Here is a 20,178-nt window from a genome sequence, read left to right on the forward strand (position 1 = left end):
TTCTGCCTAGATCACATTTTACTTGTTCTGTAACTCAGCATGTACATTTAAAATGAATGATTACTTTGTGTGTGGATTTATTTTAGCAGCATTAACAAGAGAACAAGTTGTCATTTGTATATCATATTAAGAGAAAAAAGTCCTATAAGATTTAAAGATGAGATTCAGAGCAAGCCAATCATTCTTTATCTTTATAAAGATTTCTCACTACATTTGAATTTCACACATACAAACACTGCTATCTGCTTTTTCTTTGTGTACTTTCAGGTCAGATGAGGGTTTTGGCAGCTAACAACTGCCACATTTTCAGACAATCAGTGGGTAGATAAAATAAAGTTGTGAAGTTTTTTATTTTTTTGAAAAATGGTTGGCTAATAGGCATATCAGGACCTCTGTAATGAGATGGCTGGGAAAGAAAGCAAGGAGTAGCTGGAATTGAAACTCTGAGCTGGAGTGGAAGAGGCAGAGTGGGAGCTATGGGGTAGCTAAACTTGTTGCAGTCCTTGTAGGGCTGGCCTAGAACATCCAAGAAGGCTTTGTTTGCAGGTAAAAGACACTGAGAAAGGCATTAAAATTCCGGTTTATGTTCACTTACTTATTAATCAATTTTCATCACATTTTTCTTGAGAATTTATAAGGTACTATGCTTATATTAGGTGCTAAAATAGAGGGCTGAACAAAATGGAGAAGCTATTTCTGTCCATCATGGATACAGATATGCCTATTCTATCATTTATGGGGAAAAATCAACAAGGAGACCATCACATAAAACAATATATAATTATAAATAACAACAAAGGTTTTTAGGAAAAAGTACTAGGTGCTAAGAGAATATTATAGGAGAAACTGACTTAGTTCAGGGGGTAGTAGCCAGGGATCTCACTGGGATTTCAGGTTTGGATAGGGGAACAAAAGCATAAAAGCATTCTCAGTAGAGGAAATAGCATTTCACAAAGAAAACAGGTGCCCAAGAGCTTGTGGACAATCATAGTGGATACAGCAGTGAATTATTTCCTTTTAAATAAGTTCAGGAAGAAATATATTGCAATAACAAGTATATGGAATTAATTTAAAAATGTATGTTTTATAATATAATAAACTTTAAATCTTCTTTATTATCATATAAAAATTTATGTCCTAATTTCCAAAAAGAATGAGCCCATCACTGAATCTAAATAATATCTGCCTTGCTTTGAGAATTTTTATTGGGCTGTTTTCCACAATATATCAAATATACCAGTGGGGACTATAATCTAGGTCAGTTCATTAGGACCATCTCTCTCTCTCTCTCTCTCTCTCTCTCTCTCTCTCCTCACACTGAGTTAATTGTTTAAGGATATCCGATGTTGATATGATCTTGCTATGAAATTCACACTAAATTTTCTCAAAATTTTAAATCAAACTTTTTAGATTGCATGGAGCTGGTATTAGAGCAGAGACAGCAGCATATGAAACATAATACCCAACCTTCATAACTTCTTCCACTTAAGTCCTACCAATCATGTTATTTATTGGAAGAATTAGAAAAATAAAGATTTGTGGTTCATTATGAAGGTGATTAGACTTCATATTGATATTGATCTTGTGTTTTCAGAAAAATAAAACACAAGGAAATTTTTTTGTTTTAATTAAGTGTATATGAACAAATTAAAAAATAAAACAATTCCAGCGAAATATAAAAATATATCATTTAAATATATGTTGTTTTGCCTCCAAGGCCCAAGGAATTTAGCTATAATATTCTGCAGTCCCAGCAATAGATCATGTTAAATAACTACTTGTACTATATAAAAGCAGCAGCTCTGTATGTTTTTCCTAATTTAATAAAAATATAACATAGAGAAAAAGAAAAGTACGGATAGAAATCAGTCCAGGCTCTGAAATAACAATGTACGAAGGCACATGTTTCTTCAAGTCAAGCTTTTTAAAATGCACAAACTCCCCTGTATATAGAATTCCTACTATGCAAAAAGCACTAGGGTAGAGTATGGAAAGAACCCTGGAGTAGGTGATTTGGGTTTTAGTCCCTGACAACAACTTTATATTTTTTCATAGTATGGTTTGGGTAAATCATTTAACCCTTCTGAGTTTGAGTTTTGTTATTTACAAATAGGGTTTTGTATGGCTCACAAGGTATAAGAAATGTGGAAGTTTCCTTGATAGCTATGAAGATACTAAATAATTGCAAAGTGAGGTCCTCAAGGGAACTTAAAAGTATCATAAAAAATCCAACAATGAAAGTTCTTTCTTTGTGAACATTGGTCATAGACATACAATGTGAGCTTGAGTGCTAAGAATTATTTCACTTCTATTAAATCTAAGAACAGGGTTAGGAAGCATCCAGCCTTCTCCTCTGGAACTGGTGGACAGTGTTGCAAGGGAGGATATTCCTCAAGGCTAACAACATTTCTTACTCTGTGCTGACCCTCCATCAAACAATAGTTGAGAAAGATGTCATAAATCTGGTAAATATTACATTACAGATTCAGAACACACAATGCAAGTAGGAGGCAAAAGTGAACTCTCTGATTTCTTTCTTAAAATAAACTTCTAGAAGTGATGTAACTAGACCAAGTTTCTTGATATACCTAACTAAATAATGCCCTTCATAAAGGTGGTAAAAATTTATGCTCCTAGACAACACTTACAACATTCTTGATTATGTTTGATTTACCTTTAACTGTTTTCCCTACTTTAAGAATTCATCTATTTTCCTTCCTCACAGTACATACCTGTCTGGATATGCATGACTGAATGGAACAGGTTATTTAAATGTACCTTCAATGGCTTGCAACTTTTCTTAGGATAAATCCAATAGTTGATACATTGAGTTGAAACAGCTTCTTTGTTCCTCTCCAGCCTCATCTCTCAATACCATCTTCCTGCTTTAATAGGCTAACCGCCTCTCATCATCAGACCTTTGTTCAGTCTATCATTTATAACTGGAACACAGATTCTAGGGCAATCTCAGTGTTGAGACAGCTCTTCTGTGCACTGGTAATAACAAAAGTAGTCCCCTCACAAGTATTAAAGAGTATTGATTTCAGACTCATTTCAAATGTAAGTGGAAAATAATAATTGGATTTTATTCATTTAATGGAGATTTTAATGGGGCACTAGTCACTTGAAGAGGAAGAGGCTTGGGAGTATGGAACTGGGGAGAGGAGAGGGAGAGAATTAGTTACCTAGGCTAATGATGCTTCAATCTGCATAAAGCAAAATATTTCTACCTCCAGTTTTATTGGAGAATAAAAAAAGTAGAGGAGCTAAGATATTTAACCCAGAGAAACAATGAAAGTGTAAGTTATTAAACCTTTCACATCTTGTATACCTCAATGGTACACATTCAACAATATGGTTGAGACTTTGAGCATTAAGTGCAGTTGTTCAAATTACTACTGAAAACCTTGTAGTCTATGTTTTTCAAGGGTTCCTCTTTAGGAGCTATACTTTTATTGTCACAACAAAGTCCCTTTAACCAAAGTGGTCTTAAATGGATTTATTTTTAAGTGAATGTTCTCACTCATAAGATTATCTGCTTCCATGTAGTTATTGTTTTAGTTTGTCATTATCCATCTGGGCTGACTTAATGGCCTTGCCTTTGATCTCCCAAGTGATGCTCTGCAGTAGAGACAACCAATAGGCCAATCTGATCATGCAAGTCTCCAGGTCAAAATTCAATTGGAATTTTTTAGGAAAGTGACTAAATACTTCATCATAAAATTCCTGATCGAATCCCTGCCTATTTTCCCAGGCCTATCTACTGTTTCTTCTTCACATAATTTCCCTCAATTTTTAATGAACTAACAATTCTGAGCCACTTGAAATCTCTGGAACATGTCATATTCTTACACATTTGTGGTATACCTGCATATAACTTTTCACTAATATACTGCTACTCATCTTTCACTCTTTACTCAACTGCTCCCTATTATGAAGCCTTTTCCCATTTCTGCTGAAGGGTAAGGTTCCCCTTTTCTATGTTACGTCTATACTTTCTCTACCCCACCACTACAATGTTAAAGTAGACTGAAACTCTCAGCATATTATCTCCCCATACAATAGTGTGCTTTGCATTCCCATTTTTATGTCCAGTACCATACTCACATCTAGCACATAGCAGAATCTAATTCTTAAACAGAATAATGAATATATTAAACATTCTGTATATGAAGTTGAATTTTATAGCTGCTCATGTACTGTGTTATCATACCAATAATTAACCACCCAATAATTATTACCCATCAATTTTGTGCATATTAAGTTATTTTATTAAAAATCTAGGTTGCTATAACATATGAACTCATTGAACAGAAGAAAAATCAATAATCCATCATTTTTAAGGATAAACTCTAAAGTTAGGGTCCCTTGTGAATATCTGGTAATATAAAAGTAATCTGGTATTTACCCCAAAAGTCATTTGTCTCCCAAGAACAGCTATATCAAAGAGTTTTTTGAAATTTTACTTACATGGTACAGTGTAGTCTCTGGCACAGGTGTGCCCATGATGTCTTGTCTCAATGCATCCATTTGCAAACTAGGTAGCAATGAATAGTGAGTTGGGCTATTACTCTTATCACCCTTCTTTTTTGATTTCTTCCCTGTGTCTTTTTTGCTGTTTCTCTGAAACATGTATTCTTCTTGAGCAATTTTTTCATTGCTCATATATCGAAGTAGAGAGTTTTCTATATAAAAAGAGATAATTACAGCAATATAAATAAACAAATATTGCAAACTTGCCATTCTTTCCCAATTGTGCTATAAGATTTTATTTCAGAACTGTAACTTGTCTTAACTGAGAAAATGATAGGGCAATGAGAAATAGCCTATAAATTATTTCCCTTGGATTTATCTTTTGACAAACCTATATCAGAATCACCTTAGAACTTGAATCAAAAGTTCTGGATGTGTGGCTCTTTAAATTTAAAACAAGCTCCCGGGGAGGACTCTTCTAAAGCATGATGACAAACAATGGTCTATGGCATGCTAGGTAGCATCCTTGGAGAAATTAAAGCCCACATTGTATTATGAGACAATAGTCAGGAAATTTAGTTCATAAAATCTAAGCTTAAATGAAAACTTAGCACTTAGTACTTCATGTAGCATTTTCCTCATGGTGGCATTATAATATGAAGTCTCAAAACAGTAACTCAAGAGATGGCATATGATAAGCATTTAAGATATCATTGATTTATTCTATAAAACAAATGAGATTAGAAACTGAAACTTGGAAAATGGGTAGAATACATAGATGTAAAGGCATGTGTCAATGTTCCAGGACTTATCAACATTTTCAGAAATGATCACTCAAAAATAAGTGTTAAGAAGGCTAATGAAGTGGATGGTCATGTTTGCTTGTCCATGTGGTCTGTGGATTTGCGCAATAATGAAATCAATTCTGTATGTTGGCTAGATAAAAAGGCAAACAAGTCAAATACACCATGAAGGAAGCTTAATAAGTTTAGAATCTATGAATTTTTTTGTTATCCATCTACAACCTATGGCTCTCTACTTCAGAAAGTTGAAATAGCAGCATGACCAAATGAGCCCACCATAGGCACACCTGATCAAATCCTATTTAGTTGCTTTCTTTACTGCTCACCTCAACAGCAGGAAAAGTGAACATAAAAACTTACTTTTAGTAGATACTTCAAGAGTAGCCCACCCCCATGTAAGAAGATAACCTCGAAGAGCAAACAGAACAGGAAAAAAAAAAAAGCTAAGCAGTTTTTTTTCCCTCCATTTCTACATGGTTTTCATTAGTGTCACAGGCCCAGTTTCCATTAGCTTTTTTTTTTTTAACCCACGTGCTTCAATTCTCATTTGGAGTTTGGAGAATACAAAAGTAGGATCAATACAAAAGTTGTGAGATTGCATTGCGGACCAAAGGGGACTGATGGTAAACTATTTGTATTCACTGACCTTGCTTTTGAAGTATTAACTTTCAATTAACAATCAGATATTATTTTTTCACACTGTAATTATCTGCCCTAAATCTTTTAGAAGGCGTTCATAGACGATACCTATTTAATAATGGGTCCAGATAGTCAAATTTGGTCTGACTTGGTTTCATCGCATAATAAGTCAATGATAGAATAAGTTTTTTGCTGAAGCCATAACAATCTATTTAAGAACACTTAATTTTTTTATTGTTCAAACAACCCAACCTACACTGAAATTCTAAAACACTTACCTCTTCTACTATCTCTCTTCATCTTATTTGGATCTTCATAGTCCCCCACCCAATTATATTCCACTGGCATAGATATAGGTCGTAGCTTGCCTAAACACAGAGAACAAAGTTCACATCACATTGTTTTTTCCCCATGTATGCTCAAACTTATACTGATTTTCAGCTAGTGTACAAAACACACTCATTCATATGCAACGTTATGGTTGGCATTTGTGTAGAAGAAGAAAATGTGTGTTTTGAGCCAGAAGGTAAAACTGCCTCTGGCAACTGGCTAGGTAATAATGCAAACTTAAAGTACTTTTTTAATATAAATAATAAACAACAGTCTGGGTTTGCTCATCTTAAGAGTCCTGAACATTAAGAGTATAATCCTTTGCAAAGAGGATCATGATTTCCATAATTTTATTTCATTTTCAGTAACTGATCTGACTTATTCTCTGATATCCATGTATCTATGTCTATCAAGATGGTAGTTCCTTGTGTTTAACCTGACTACCAGGACATTAGCTCACTTTATCATGTTAGAACATCAGAATGTTAATTTTTTAACTTTCCTGCTTTCTAAATCTAGTCACCATGCATTTTGTGATTTATCATGTCTCATAATATGGCTACATTCTTTTTCAGGGCCTATAGCTGGACCTGCCCCTATGCATCTTTTTTGCTACAATAAGCATTTCTAGTTTACAGATCCTCATAATCACTGCTTTGGCTTGTCCCATTTCCTTCCGGGTCTGTATTTTTACTAAACAGCATTTTAGCAAGGAGAACTCATAGCAAAAACTTCAAGGATAATGTTTTAGTGGGATTGCAGTGTATTATTTTTGTTCACCTTGAAATTCCTAAAGCACAAAACAGGCAATGAAAATCATTCAAAAGTTTAAAAAGGTTTTTAGCACAATGCCTGATATGAGATAGTTGTTTAATAAATGTTGAATGAATGAAAACCAGAAATTCATAGAGGACTGAATCATAAAAATGAGTATGATAATCATAACTGTAATAATATTTATTGTCCAAGAGTTTTATAAATATTAAATCATTTAATCTTCATAATTATGAGAAATATACAATCTAGGTTTAATGAAGCATGTCTGTAATCCCAGGAACTTGGGAGCAGAGATCAGTAGGATTGTAGTTTGAGGCTAGCCCAGGCAGAGTTTATGAGACCTCAACGAACAAGCCAGGCATGGTGTTTTAACTTCTTGAATCGCATCTAATATGGGAAGCATAGGTAGGAGAATTACATTTGAAGCTGGCCTTCAGGCAAAAATGTGAGCCCCTATCTGAAAAATAACTAAAGCAAAAAAGGGGGTGGAGGTGTGGCTGACATGGTATAACACCCACCCAAGTAAGTGCAAGGCCCTGAGTTCAAACCCCAATACTGCCAAAACAAACATACTATCATTAACCTCAGTTTAACAGGTGAGTGAACTGTGATAGGTTATGTAACTTGCCAAAAGAAACATACCTAGTAAGTGTATAGTACCAGGATTCAAACCCAGGCACTGAAAACATCACTTCTGCCACAATTCTTGGTGGTTTCAATAGTCACCATTTGATATTGTGGCCTCTCAGTTTTTTGAAGTTTTTTTTTCACCCCTTCCTGTCATCTTGTCATCTGCAAAGGCAGCAATTCCTCCAAAAATCTTGCTTTCCAACTACCAGTTTCTGTATTTCTCATATACACCTCCAAACTCCAAACCCAACAACCCTTCCTTTTTAAATCTACTGATATCATGACTTTTGAATAACTCTCAGTTATGTTCTTTCTTCACTCCTTGCCAGTTAAATATAGTGATCAATTATTATAATCACTCCATGTATTCTTATGGATTTATTTATTTTATTAGACTATATTAATTGTACAAAGTGAAGGGTTCTATTGTGCTATTTTCATACATGGGTATATTTGATCAATTTACCTCTTTACTACTTTCTTATCCCCTCTTCGACATACTTTTTACTTTTATGTTCTTTTTTAGGTATCAGGAAAAAATAAATTTAATTAAAAATTAGGAGACTTGTAACTCTGTTCTTAAGGAAATGTCACCAGCCTTATATCTTCTTATTTTCTATACTGTTGCAATTGCCATTATAAATGATCACTTAGATTGAAAAATTCTCATGGGATATATCTCTGTTCTTTCACACAGAAGGAATTTGAGTGAGATAATCTGGGTCAATATTTTGTGCCCATTTAGGATGGGGTTTATTCCACTACTTTGCATAATCAGGTCTCCAGATTTTCAATGTTGCAAATGCTGCATTTTTAAAATACCTACAACTTATTCCTTTAGAATTTGGTTTTTAAGTTAAACTCCATTTCAACACGGGCACTGAAATGATTTTTATATGTCACGAAGAAAATCTTTTGAAAAGTAAAAAATCCAATAAAAAAGGAATGAATTATTTTACTTGCTATACATGTTATGTATTTTAAAACACTTTTAGAAAAATTGGTTCTTTGGAGACAAATATACATACACAAAACAAGAAGAAACATACTTCATGCATAGACTATTAAATAAATATTTATAATCATTGTACTTGGGTCATCTCTGAGATTCCAATATGGAGTTAAGTCCTTGAAGCATTAATTAAGCCCTTGATCTGTTTGGTTGTATCATTAGCCATAGGAATAATTTTTCATAAGACTTAATGCTGATTTTTTCCAGGGGTGAGTTTTTAACAGAAGTATATTATTAATAAAAAATTAAAGAAAAATAAATTGAATTATACAAGCTGAGATAAAATGTGTTAATCAAAATTTAGTTTTGGGGAACATTAAGGTTTTGCTTTCATTGGTTATAAACTATAAATTCATTAACGCAAAAATAAATATTTTATAAAAAGTAAAGTATATTATTGGTGAAGGTATAACAAATAATATTACTTATAAGTATTAGTTTAAAAAACTCACTGTGCTACAATACCAAAACAGATTTAATAAAATAGTTAAACTAATAACATCAGGTTACATTCTTCTATAAATAGCAACCCTTGGCAGATTGAAAAATAGACAACAGCTTATATTATTTCTAATTCAAAATACACAGATCACTGATTGCAGCTTGGACATAGGTTTGTAACTGTATGTATAGTACAACATTTTAATTTCACAAGACAGAAGTTCAAATGGGAAAAGAATTGTATAGTTTGGTGCTGTAGAGTTGTTGGTACAAATAATGAAAAACAAGAGTACTCTAAGCATTATAGTTATACTTAGGTCAAATATACACTAATAATAACATCTTTATGCTTATATTACTTAAGACTTGAATGCATACTGATTAATCAATACATTTAATTAATACATTTGCCTTACTAATATGTAAATGTACTTTTACATTAATCATAAATCTCTGAAAAATAGTCTAGAAAATTTTAACATTTGTTTTTACATAGTAATAGTTACATTAGTTTTTGATGTGGTAAAGTTAATATTGCTAATTAAGACAGAAATTAGTAATAGTAAAAAATGCAGTCAAGAAAAATGAAGATTGGAGCTTCACTAAAAACTTCTGCTATTTCACCTAAGATTACTTTTTTTAAAGCATGAGGCATTTATTATTTGTAGAGTTCATTTGGCATATATCATAAGCCTTGTAATACAACTATTATGTTATTTGGCTTGTTCTTATCAGTTACACACTAGAAGTTTTCTAACTGGCATCTCCATAGAAGTAGGAATTGTGTGCTATATATTTTATTGTACTCTACTAAATAAAACAAAGGTGAAAGATAAATTATTTGCTTGAATTTTATTCCAAAATTGATGGATGGCAAGTAGTATTTTTTAAATTATAAGATATATTTAACTGCAATTAAATGCAAATAGGACATGACATATATCTTAGACTACTTTATTGTGATTATCTAAAGTACTATATTTTAATATGAAATTGGTATTTTAATACTAGTTGATGGAACTGATTGAAAACAACTTTTAAATCTTCAATAATAAAGCAATTTACATGATATTACAAATACTACAATTTCCTTTGACAGTAACTACTCCCTTTTTGGAGCTCCCTTACCTTCTTTTCTGTTCCATTTGGTATATATAATGTGTATTATACTGTATTGCATCTGTCTGTTTATAGGTTTCTCTACTTTTTGGCAGGAACTAGGCCTTACACATCTGTATATGGCTGTCACTGATAAAGACTGATTCCAAATAGATATTAAAATATTTTTATTGAATGCTTGAATGAAAAGATGCCCAGATATTAGGGAGATTCCCAGATTAGATCATTGGATCTTATTCCCTCTGACCTATTCAAGGGTGTCCCTTAAAACAACTCTCTTCATCCTCCAAATTGCTATTCAGTCATTATCTTATTTCTCTGCTCCCTTTTAAAGAAAAACTCCCAGAAAGTTTCTGTATATTATCAGTCTCCAATTTCTCTCCATCTCCTATCTTGAACTCTTTCTCTTCTCTCTTGACTGCTTCCCCTGTTCTACTACTCTACCAAAACTGCTACTCTCAAGGTCACTATCACCTCCATGTTGCTACATTCAATACAATTCTGACTCCTTGATTTTTCTAATCTATTTGCAGCATTTAGCATGGAGGATCATTCTCTCTTTGTTGAATCATTTTCTTCACCTACACCCAGAACTCTGTCCTCCTCTGGTTTTCCTATCTTCTTCTCTTCCTAAATTCACATGAATCTTTCCGAGGTAAGCAAAAATGTCATTTCTTTAGGGACATACTCCTTGACCTTTTATTCTAGGTCAGGGTTCTCTATATGTTCTCATTTTCTCACAATGTTCTTCACAGCATGCCAATTATGGTCAAATAAGCATTTATTAAATTAGCTGCCTGCTTTCTGTCACCATTTTAGGATGTAAATTTCACAGGGGAGAAGACACTTCTGTTTGTAGTCAAGTCAGAATTAGAAGCCATGTTTCCTGATATCTTTCCTAAAAACATTTCCAAATTAAGCTACCCATGATGTCTGCTGAAACACCACTGTGTTGCTGCCTTTTTCATTTGTACCACTTTCTAATTTCTCTCTCACAACACACTAAAATCATCAACTTTCAAGGTAATAAACAGCACCTGAGAAACAATGTAACAATGTTCTTTCTTATAGTTGCCAAAGGTATAAAAAAAAACTGCACAGAGATTCTGCTTAAGTCTGACATACCATTTAATGCTCACAAGAAAGTTTTCTCTAGAGTCTGAGAAAAAGTATACATATATACACATCTTTTCTAAATATTTTAGCCAATATTTTGATGAAAATGAGTGTAGTAAGGAATAGTTAAGCTATAAGCTAGCTACATATACCCATCAAACTTTCCACATACCAGACAGAAAAATTACTTTCAGATGGTTGACTGAATTTCTAGGAAAACATCCCGAGGTTATTTAAGGTAGAGAAGCACACATTTGGAGAGGAAGCAAAACTGAATTAAATGGAAAGTCAATAATGTTTGAAGGATAATGGTAACATATCTGGATCCAATAAAAAGTAAGAATGGGCACTTTGGTTTTTAGTGGCACATTTTTAAAATTTCATTTTTGGAAAAAAGAGCTTGAAAAAAATTGACCTGTAAAAATTTCAATGTGCTGATTATTTAAGCATTGACTTAATGATAACTATAAATAATACAAATCAAATATAAGCTTTGAATTGGTTAGTAATATTACATCTTTTCAGTTTTATTAATGAAAAACAAAATCAATTAAAACCTTATTCCCAAGAATAAGCCATATCTTGGTTGTACGCTTTCCTACTGCTTTAAAGGGGGAGTAACATAAGAAGAACTGAAGAAGAAAATACTGAACTGTGTCAAAAAATTATAGGACAGTTTTAACACTTGATTCCAAGGCTCCTTATATTTTAAACCAAATTACCTTTTTATAAACATTCTTCCAAGAGAAGAAACAAAGTATACAGATTGAATTTGGAAAGACAGGCTTTTCTTAGTTGCAATGTTGCCACAATGCAGGGGCATGGGAGGAATGTGGAAGGATTAGGAAGGTTTAAACACTACATGACAAAAGAATTCTGGGTCCTCCTCTGAAGACTCTGATGGGTATTAAATAAGGTATGCTAAAATATATTGGCTTCTTTCTGCACTCAGACTTGGACAATAAAGATGACATAAGTATGCAAATATTAATTAGCTAAAAGCATGCAATTCTTATAATTGAGTATTTTTAAAACATTTAGTAAAACAGTCTTGAACATCCTACCAACATATGCAATGCAGTCACTCTTTCTCATGAAAAGTGAAAAAGATGATTAAAATCATCAATTGAATATTCTCATTTGAAAATAAATGATATTTTGCAATAATTTTATAATTCCTTTTAACATATTTTTCTCTTTGGGCTCATATTTATGAAGCTAGTAAGAAAGGTAGAGAAGAAAAACTTAAGATACACCAAAGTTAATTTCTTAGGATTCCACAGATACTTAATGTTAGAGTCAGTCCATGAATTATATATACTGTCAACTTCCTTGTCTACTACATCCAATTGTTTCAGTGATGAATCATTCAAGACCATGACTGAAAAAATCCCAATTAAATTTTCTTTAAAATAGCTTAATGGCATAATGATGACTGTAGTTTTTGCTTAAGTATCCTCTCAGCCAGTGTGCAGTTAATGGAGAACTAGAGCATAAACTGTGAAAGAAGCTCTGTTTTCAGACCAATGCCTTAACAACAATAGAAACTACATTGTTTAGAAATGGTGTGTTACTTATAAAACAATGCTAGGGTTGTCATATATACACTTTCAAATGGCTGCATACTGTTTCAGTTATGTGCTCTAATATATCTAGTGATTGAATTAATCAGGGTATGATTTTTAGTCATCCGTTCTTGAATTACATTGAATATAAATAACATTTGTCATTTACTATTCTGAGGAATCTATTTTCTTCTATGATTTCTGGATTATTATTTGGCAGTCATTATCAGGAATTCCACAAGTAGCCTGGAATATAGGACACTTCATGCTGATCTTTTAAATTAGTTTTTACTACTTTATTTTGGACTTCTGTCACCTGTCACAAATTAAGATTTACTCTAGAAAATGGATTGTATCTGGCTTTTCTGCAAGATAAAAATGAAAATGAGATTCAACAAAACGACTGAGGGGCAGGATTCAGCATTAAAAAGAAGTTTTTACAAATGCTTATCTGTAAGTTAGGTGTTTGGAACTTAAAATGCAAAGAAATTTTTATCATTGGTACTTGAATCTTTAAGAGAAGCTACAAATGTCTATTTCAGTATTTCCAAAATCTAGTCTATCAAACATTAGGTTCATTGGAAAGTTAATAAGTACTGTGTGACAAAGAAGATTTGATGTACAAACATATATGGGAAATAATAAGTTATTCCAAATTTAAAAAGACTTTCACAACTGTTAGTAGGCTAATATGCATTTATTAACCTGCAAGCAAAGGATAAAATGCAAAGCTTCCCAATCATATTTAACCACATAACCTTTAATAGATCCTTTTTCAGAACTAGGGTCTAAAGAACATTCTTAAGATAATGTTGGATTACTTAAGCCATATTGTGATTTGAAAGCTAACAGTAACAACTCTATTTATATTTTACCTCATTGTCATTTATCATATATTTTGCATAGGAAAAATGTGTCACAATTTCAACTAGAGACAAATGTCATGATTAGGTTTTCTATTGTAGGGCAGGGTAGAGAATCCCAGACACTTACAACCTTATACTGCTTTTGCCCAGAGAATAGGCTAAGAGAGGATAACTGTTTGTTTCCAGAGTGGTACTTTTAAAAAAATTTTTTATTAGGATATATTCATTATACAGGGGAGGATTCATAGTGAAAATTCTGATTAGACTTATATTGTACATTATTTACATCGCCCCCATCTTCTCTTCCCCTCAACCCCCTCCCCACCCCACTTAAAGGAATCACAAGAGGTTTCTTAGTTCTGTTTCATATAGGTATATGAAGTTCATTTGCCATATACTGTCACCTTAATCTTCCTTCACCCTCCCCTTCCCATACACTGTACCTCTTTTATAGTCCTGGTTTTTGTTATTAATATTTAAGTTGATGTTCAAAGGGGTGTCTCAATGTACACCCACTGTGGGTATACTTTACTCAGAGTGGTACTTTGAATTGATAAAAAAAAGGTTATCATCTCTGTGTAATATAACAAAGTCTCTGACTTTGATTTTGTAGTATCTGTGTGTGTATTCAATTTACCTGTAAGCTGCTTTTTAAGTTAGCCAGGGTTTCTCAACAGCAACACTCTACATTTCAGGCCAGATCATTCTTTATTGTTGGATACTGTCCTGTGCAAGATGTGGAACAGCATTCTTATCTCTACCCACTAGATGCCAGTAGCATCTCCCCATTCTCACTCTGCCATGATTGTACAAGCAAAAACGTCCCCAGAAATTGTGAAATGTCCTCTGAGGGGCAATGATGATGTTGGATGAGAATCACTAAATTAGTTTCTATTAATGGCTTTCCTATGCTGTCTATATGGGGAGCACTATTTCATCTAGTTTATATCTTTCTGTTGATTAATTCACTTGAAGAGATTCTTTTTTCCTCTGATAGCTACATCAGCTTTGTTATTTGGTTTGGTGATCTTTCCATTTCACTTGTATACTAATACTCTGGAGCTTTATTAAAAGTGTCTTTTCTTAATCGCACTATATTTTCCATTACCTAGTACCTTGCATTCTTTCAGAGTAAACATTGCTTCCCAGGTTTTATTTCTTTGAGAGTCCTCATGTAGTTTATTTATTTTACATATTATTTTCTCCACCTATCTTTTACCAATCCATCTAAAACACTGACATGGTGTGAGGGTCCTAGAATTTTTTTCAGATTTCTGATACTGAGAGGTTGTAACTAGGTCCTTCTGGTCCAGCATATGACTGATGATTTCTCTAGTATGGAATTTAATTTAATTTAACAAAACATGGCTAAAAGTAGTGTGCAATATTATTAGCTATTTATGTGAAATCTCTTCCTTTTATTTTTGCAAAACCAGATCAAAAGAAGCCAAAAGTTCTGCTCATATTTTTTATTTTCTATAAGTCAAATAGTTGGCTATTGGCTTGGTAGAGAGATCAAACATGAAGGAATACTCCTGGCTCTTCTGTCCTTTATTAAATCCTTCCACAAGAAGGAAAGAAGTGTTGTTTTGATTCATCAACACTTGAAAATCTTTGGCACATTTTTATTTATGAGTATTAATAACATGTCATCTAGGCACCATTTTTGGGTACTTTCTATGAGGCAAGAACTGTGCTAAGTAATTGACATGTACTATATCATTTTATCCCTATGAAAACACTATGAGTAGTCCTTCCATCCCAGTTTGATAGATCAAGAAACAAAACAGAGGAAAGTGAATTCTCAATTGGCTATTAAAGGCCAAGCTGTGACATGAAACTCATGATTTTCTATTTCTGTCAGTAAAATTATACAAATTAAGGAAAAATGTCTTCTTTAGATGATTAATTTTTAACATTAGGAACAGACTATTTTCTATTTCTATTTCAAAATATTGCTAAACTTCTTTCTACCAATTACATTGTCCCTTATTATCATCAGTGTGATAGTCAAAACTACTTTGTGAAGTTAACCAACATGCAGTATTTATGAAATTTATTAAATAAATCCAGAGGGATAAGAATTCCTAAGAGTATAGAGCACATCTCATATTTCTGCATTTCTGATCCACTAATTTGTTACTATGGTTAGTTCTTTGGGAATGGTACATTTTACTCGAACATAGAAAAATCCTGTGGCTAGATTCCTATTTTCATTTCTCTCTAGACTAGCTAATAAATAGTAGGTGGATTTTTACTCAATGAAGAAGATATTTTAAAAAATCACAGGAAAGAGAGTGGGCTTGTATACAGATAAAGAAGTATGAATGTATTGTGTGTACTTGATCCTTTAAGAAATGTTTGAAATAATTCTATTGATTATAATTTCACTGCCTAAAAGAAAATGAATTTTTAAGGCCAGGAAAAAGGCAGTGTTGAAGTATGATAAGAGATCTTGGAACCCACAGCTCCACAGTGATAAAACTCAGTTTATTAGGTCATTGCGTATAGGCCCCTTATCATGCCCTTCTTGGCCACTCAAACCACTTGCTATTCATGTGGATACAAGGGAGAGGGTGCTTGGTTTTCTTTTGTCCCAATGACTCAAGCTGAAAATGTTCAACTTGATGTTATTCAATGCATACTGTGTACAAATAACATTTTTGGGGAGCATTTATAAAACAACAACTTTGCATTCACTTGTGTGCTTTTTGTGAGGAACTGGATTTTCAGTGAATCAGAAAAGGTCTAGATTCCTATTTTTAAACCAATACTGTTTTTATGATGTTATTGTAAAAATGTTTTCCTTATATTCCTATAAAATATGACTATTCATGGTCACAAAGGACTCAGCCAACTGTGACTACATCTTAGTAGATCTCAATGAATACAAATGTGCTATGATGGAATAACAAGGACAGAATCCATGCACAGTGAAAAGGGAAAGCTAATGGGAAATATTACTATTCTGAAAAGTTGCCAAGAAACTGATCTTATCAAATTAAACCTGTGCCTTTGAAGCCTGAGCAGATAAGAGCAAACAGTTTGTGATTTAATGCTGTTCTCCTGCTTTGTATTTTTCTCATTGAAATTTCTATGCAGCACTATTCACAATAGCCGACCTGTGGAATTCGCCTAAGTGCATAGGTATGTGCACTTAGGAGTATTATTCAGCCATTAAAAAGAATGAAATTATGTTGCCTGCAGGAAAATGGAAGGAACTGAGGAAAATAAACCAAGATCAAAATGCCAAATACAATGTTTTCACCTATGTGAAAATCTAGACCAAAAATGAAGACAACAATGTTGATGATGATAGGACATGAGTGTGAAAGGGGGACTGTTTGAGGGAAATTAGTGTGGGGGGAGAGGGTACTGGGATTTGAAGAGGATGTAAGTACATTATATATATAGTGATATTGTTGTAAAAATGTTTTATTCTTATAAAAATATGACCACGTCATTATCTATCTATTTATCTATTTGAACATAGCATAATGAAACCCATCAAATACTGTTTGAAAAATGGTAGAGGAGGGATGTACTAAGGGAATATAATGGAGGGGGGGATTTGTTTAAAGTATACTGTATGTATCTATGGAATTATTACAACAAAACTCCCTTGTACTATTAATGCTGTTAATTATATATATATAAATGTATGTATAATTATATATGACATGTACTATATATAATTATATATATATATACTTTCATTTCTAGTAAATAGAAAAATCTGAACTTTTTGTATTTTAGTGTTTTTGAAATATATTTCAGGAGGATTATGAATTTTCATTATCATTATTTTCAAATAGAACTGAATACTGTCACACTTGGGCTGTCCTTGTAATAGAACTACTTTGTAGGTTAAATTAACAAGTTGTCCTTGATTGTTACTTAAGAACATTTGAAATAACTTGTATAGGGGCCTTTCAGAGCTGGGCAGAGAGAGCTCAAACCATCAGATTTCAGACCTAAGTTTTGAGAAGGTGCCAGGTATTTGGTGGGATGACTGGCATTTAGAAACCCTGGATAATCACTATTCGTCATTTACAACATAACATAGTCACATTTTCTTATCTGACTTCCTAGGCAGACTATGAGGTTTCATATCCTGGGTATGTGGTACTTTGTACATATCTCACTACTTAGCCAAAATGACTGCAATGCAGATTTATTATATCATTTCTTATGCCTACCTTACTGTTAAGATTTATGCTTTATTTGCCTTTGTGCCCCCAGTGTCTGATTACTTTATGCATGCATACAAGTATTAGGTGAATGAGTTAACTAATCTTTTGGAAAATTATGCACCAAAATCCCTATAGCTGTAGGTAGGTTTTATTGTTTAAGATATTATTTTGAAAAGTAAAGACATTAAACTGTTTGTTAGTTACCTAGAAAAATCTTCAGGTTGTACCTGGAAATCCCCATTGAAATATCTACATGTCAATCAAATTACTAGGTAAGGTTATACATATTTCAGGTTCAAAAGTTTAAAAAAGAAATTTTCTTACTTTTTTCTTCCTCTTTTAAGCATGTATACATTTCTTTACTTCTAAGTTGTTACACAAGCATATCAAGTATCTATTGACTATCTAGATTTTCTAAAATTTAAACAGTGCTCTATCTTATTGGGAGAGATATGACTTTGGAATATGATGACACTAGATGATTTAAACTGTAGTCTGAAGGGACTACAATTTATAGCCATTCAAGTAAGAACCTACTAAATATATTTTATAAAGTCATGAGTAATCAATGAATGACTTCATTTGGTAACTATAATTTCTTCTTAATGAAATATTTATCTACTTCAATATAAGTAGAAAATAGCCAGAAAATTGGGTGATATAAAGAAAGAAGAGTTGATAGACATTACTGTCCATCTAGTAACAGATGGTCAATATCCACTTGTGGAATAAATGAAAATTTTATATTATCTCATGGGAAAGGATGAGGAGAGATAACAAAGATGGCAGGCCTCTATACTGCAGGTTTAGAATATAATAGCAGAGATAAAAGGTAAAAATGCCTTCAATATATATCAGTTCAAAATAAGTGCCACCAGAGCAATATAACTGAAGAGTTATAATAAAAAAAACCTCATTACCAAAAAACCCACACATGTATAGAGAATAACATAAGGTAAGATCCTATTCTTTAGGACCATTTTTGGCCAAACTTTTCATATATATATTTATTTCCAAAAAGCTATATGGAAGTAAGACGTGTAAAAAGAGACTACTGTTGTTTGTGAACCAGAGGAGAGGTGAAAATGGCTGTGGTGAATAAGTGAGTGGAGTAAATGGACAGGGAAAGTTAAAAACAATTTTCCTCTGTTAAAACCACTGACTAAGTTTGAATTAATTAGCAAGGATCCTGTCCTTCCCCATATTATAATTCCATACTGAAAAAGATTAATTTGAAACTGGAAAGGGAAGAGCACAGACTTCCAATTAAATTCATTCACTTTTGCAATAGGGCCACAGGCTTTACTATGCAGACACAGTATATACATTTTAACTGTTTGTGACTAGGTTACTGTCCTGGCCATGAATGGATAAACAAGAGTCAAAAATAAAATAAAATCCTAGAATCCTAGGTACATGGAAACTATAGGTCCATTTTTGCATTAAAAGATTACAAAAACTGAGATGAGATTTTCCCCATAAATGTCTATCTAAAGATTTTTTAAATCCCTGAGAATTAAAGAGATAATTTTATTTCAAAGAAGTCATACTAACTGTACAAATGCATTAAAAATAATAAAACCCTTGACTTATTTTAATTTGGCAACATATAACATATCAGAAATACATGTGATACTAAGAAACCATTCTGAATTAAAATGCTACCTATTCTTCTTGCTTATCTTTGGAAAATCTAGAATAATTCTAATGTCATATCTCATATTGTTGATATTCCACTTAGAATCACACAATAAACACAGATTAATTGTAAAGATTCAAAAGCAATCAATTTTTAGGACCCCAAAGTCTATGAATAGGAATAGAGAGTCCTATGCCAGACATATATTCTCATACAAATGTAAGAGAAGAAATCTTACCATAAGTTGGGGTGCTTTCTCGTCTTCCTTGACTACTTGATCTTCCCTTTTCATATTCATAGCAATATAAGACAGTATCTTCTTCAACAATGTTGAACCTCTTTCGATATTCCTGATCCAGAAATGAATTTGGTGATTCAGATCCCTTATGCACTGGCTTGCCCACCATATGTCCTCTGAGGTCTTCACAAGGAAGGTTTCCTTTTTCATCCCTAGAGAAAAGTTAAGGTAAAGGAGAAGGATGCAGGAAAGTTTTAGGGAGGTTAAATGGCAGAGCATTTAAAATATTAATAATATTACTCCCACAAAATATTTCTCCCAGTTTTTCTAAACTTTC

General features: G+C 32.8%; 1 protein-coding gene across 5 annotated transcripts in view; it reads right to left on the minus strand.

Annotated features, from left to right (window-relative positions):
- Cnksr2 (connector enhancer of kinase suppressor of Ras 2) overlaps window positions 1–20,178 on the minus strand; it is a 258,842-nt gene that overhangs the window by 82,259 nt on the left and 156,405 nt on the right. For 3 of the 5 annotated variants that reach the window (XM_074063315.1, XM_074063310.1, XM_074063314.1), the window contains 3 exons: window positions 19,842–20,053; window positions 6,194–6,283; window positions 4,471–4,685 (listed from right to left, as the gene is read on the minus strand). In XM_074063315.1, coding sequence (XP_073919416.1) covers window positions 4,471–4,685; window positions 6,194–6,283; window positions 19,842–20,053 — 517 coding nt within the window. The remainder of the gene's footprint in view (window positions 1–4,470; window positions 4,686–6,193; window positions 6,284–19,841; window positions 20,054–20,178) is intronic. The other 2 variants (XM_074063313.1, XM_074063312.1) reach the window with 1 other exon arrangement.

This window comes from Castor canadensis, chromosome X (assembly GCF_047511655.1).
Source record: "Castor canadensis chromosome X, mCasCan1.hap1v2, whole genome shotgun sequence".
NCBI lineage: Eukaryota > Metazoa > Chordata > Mammalia > Rodentia > Castoridae > Castor > Castor canadensis.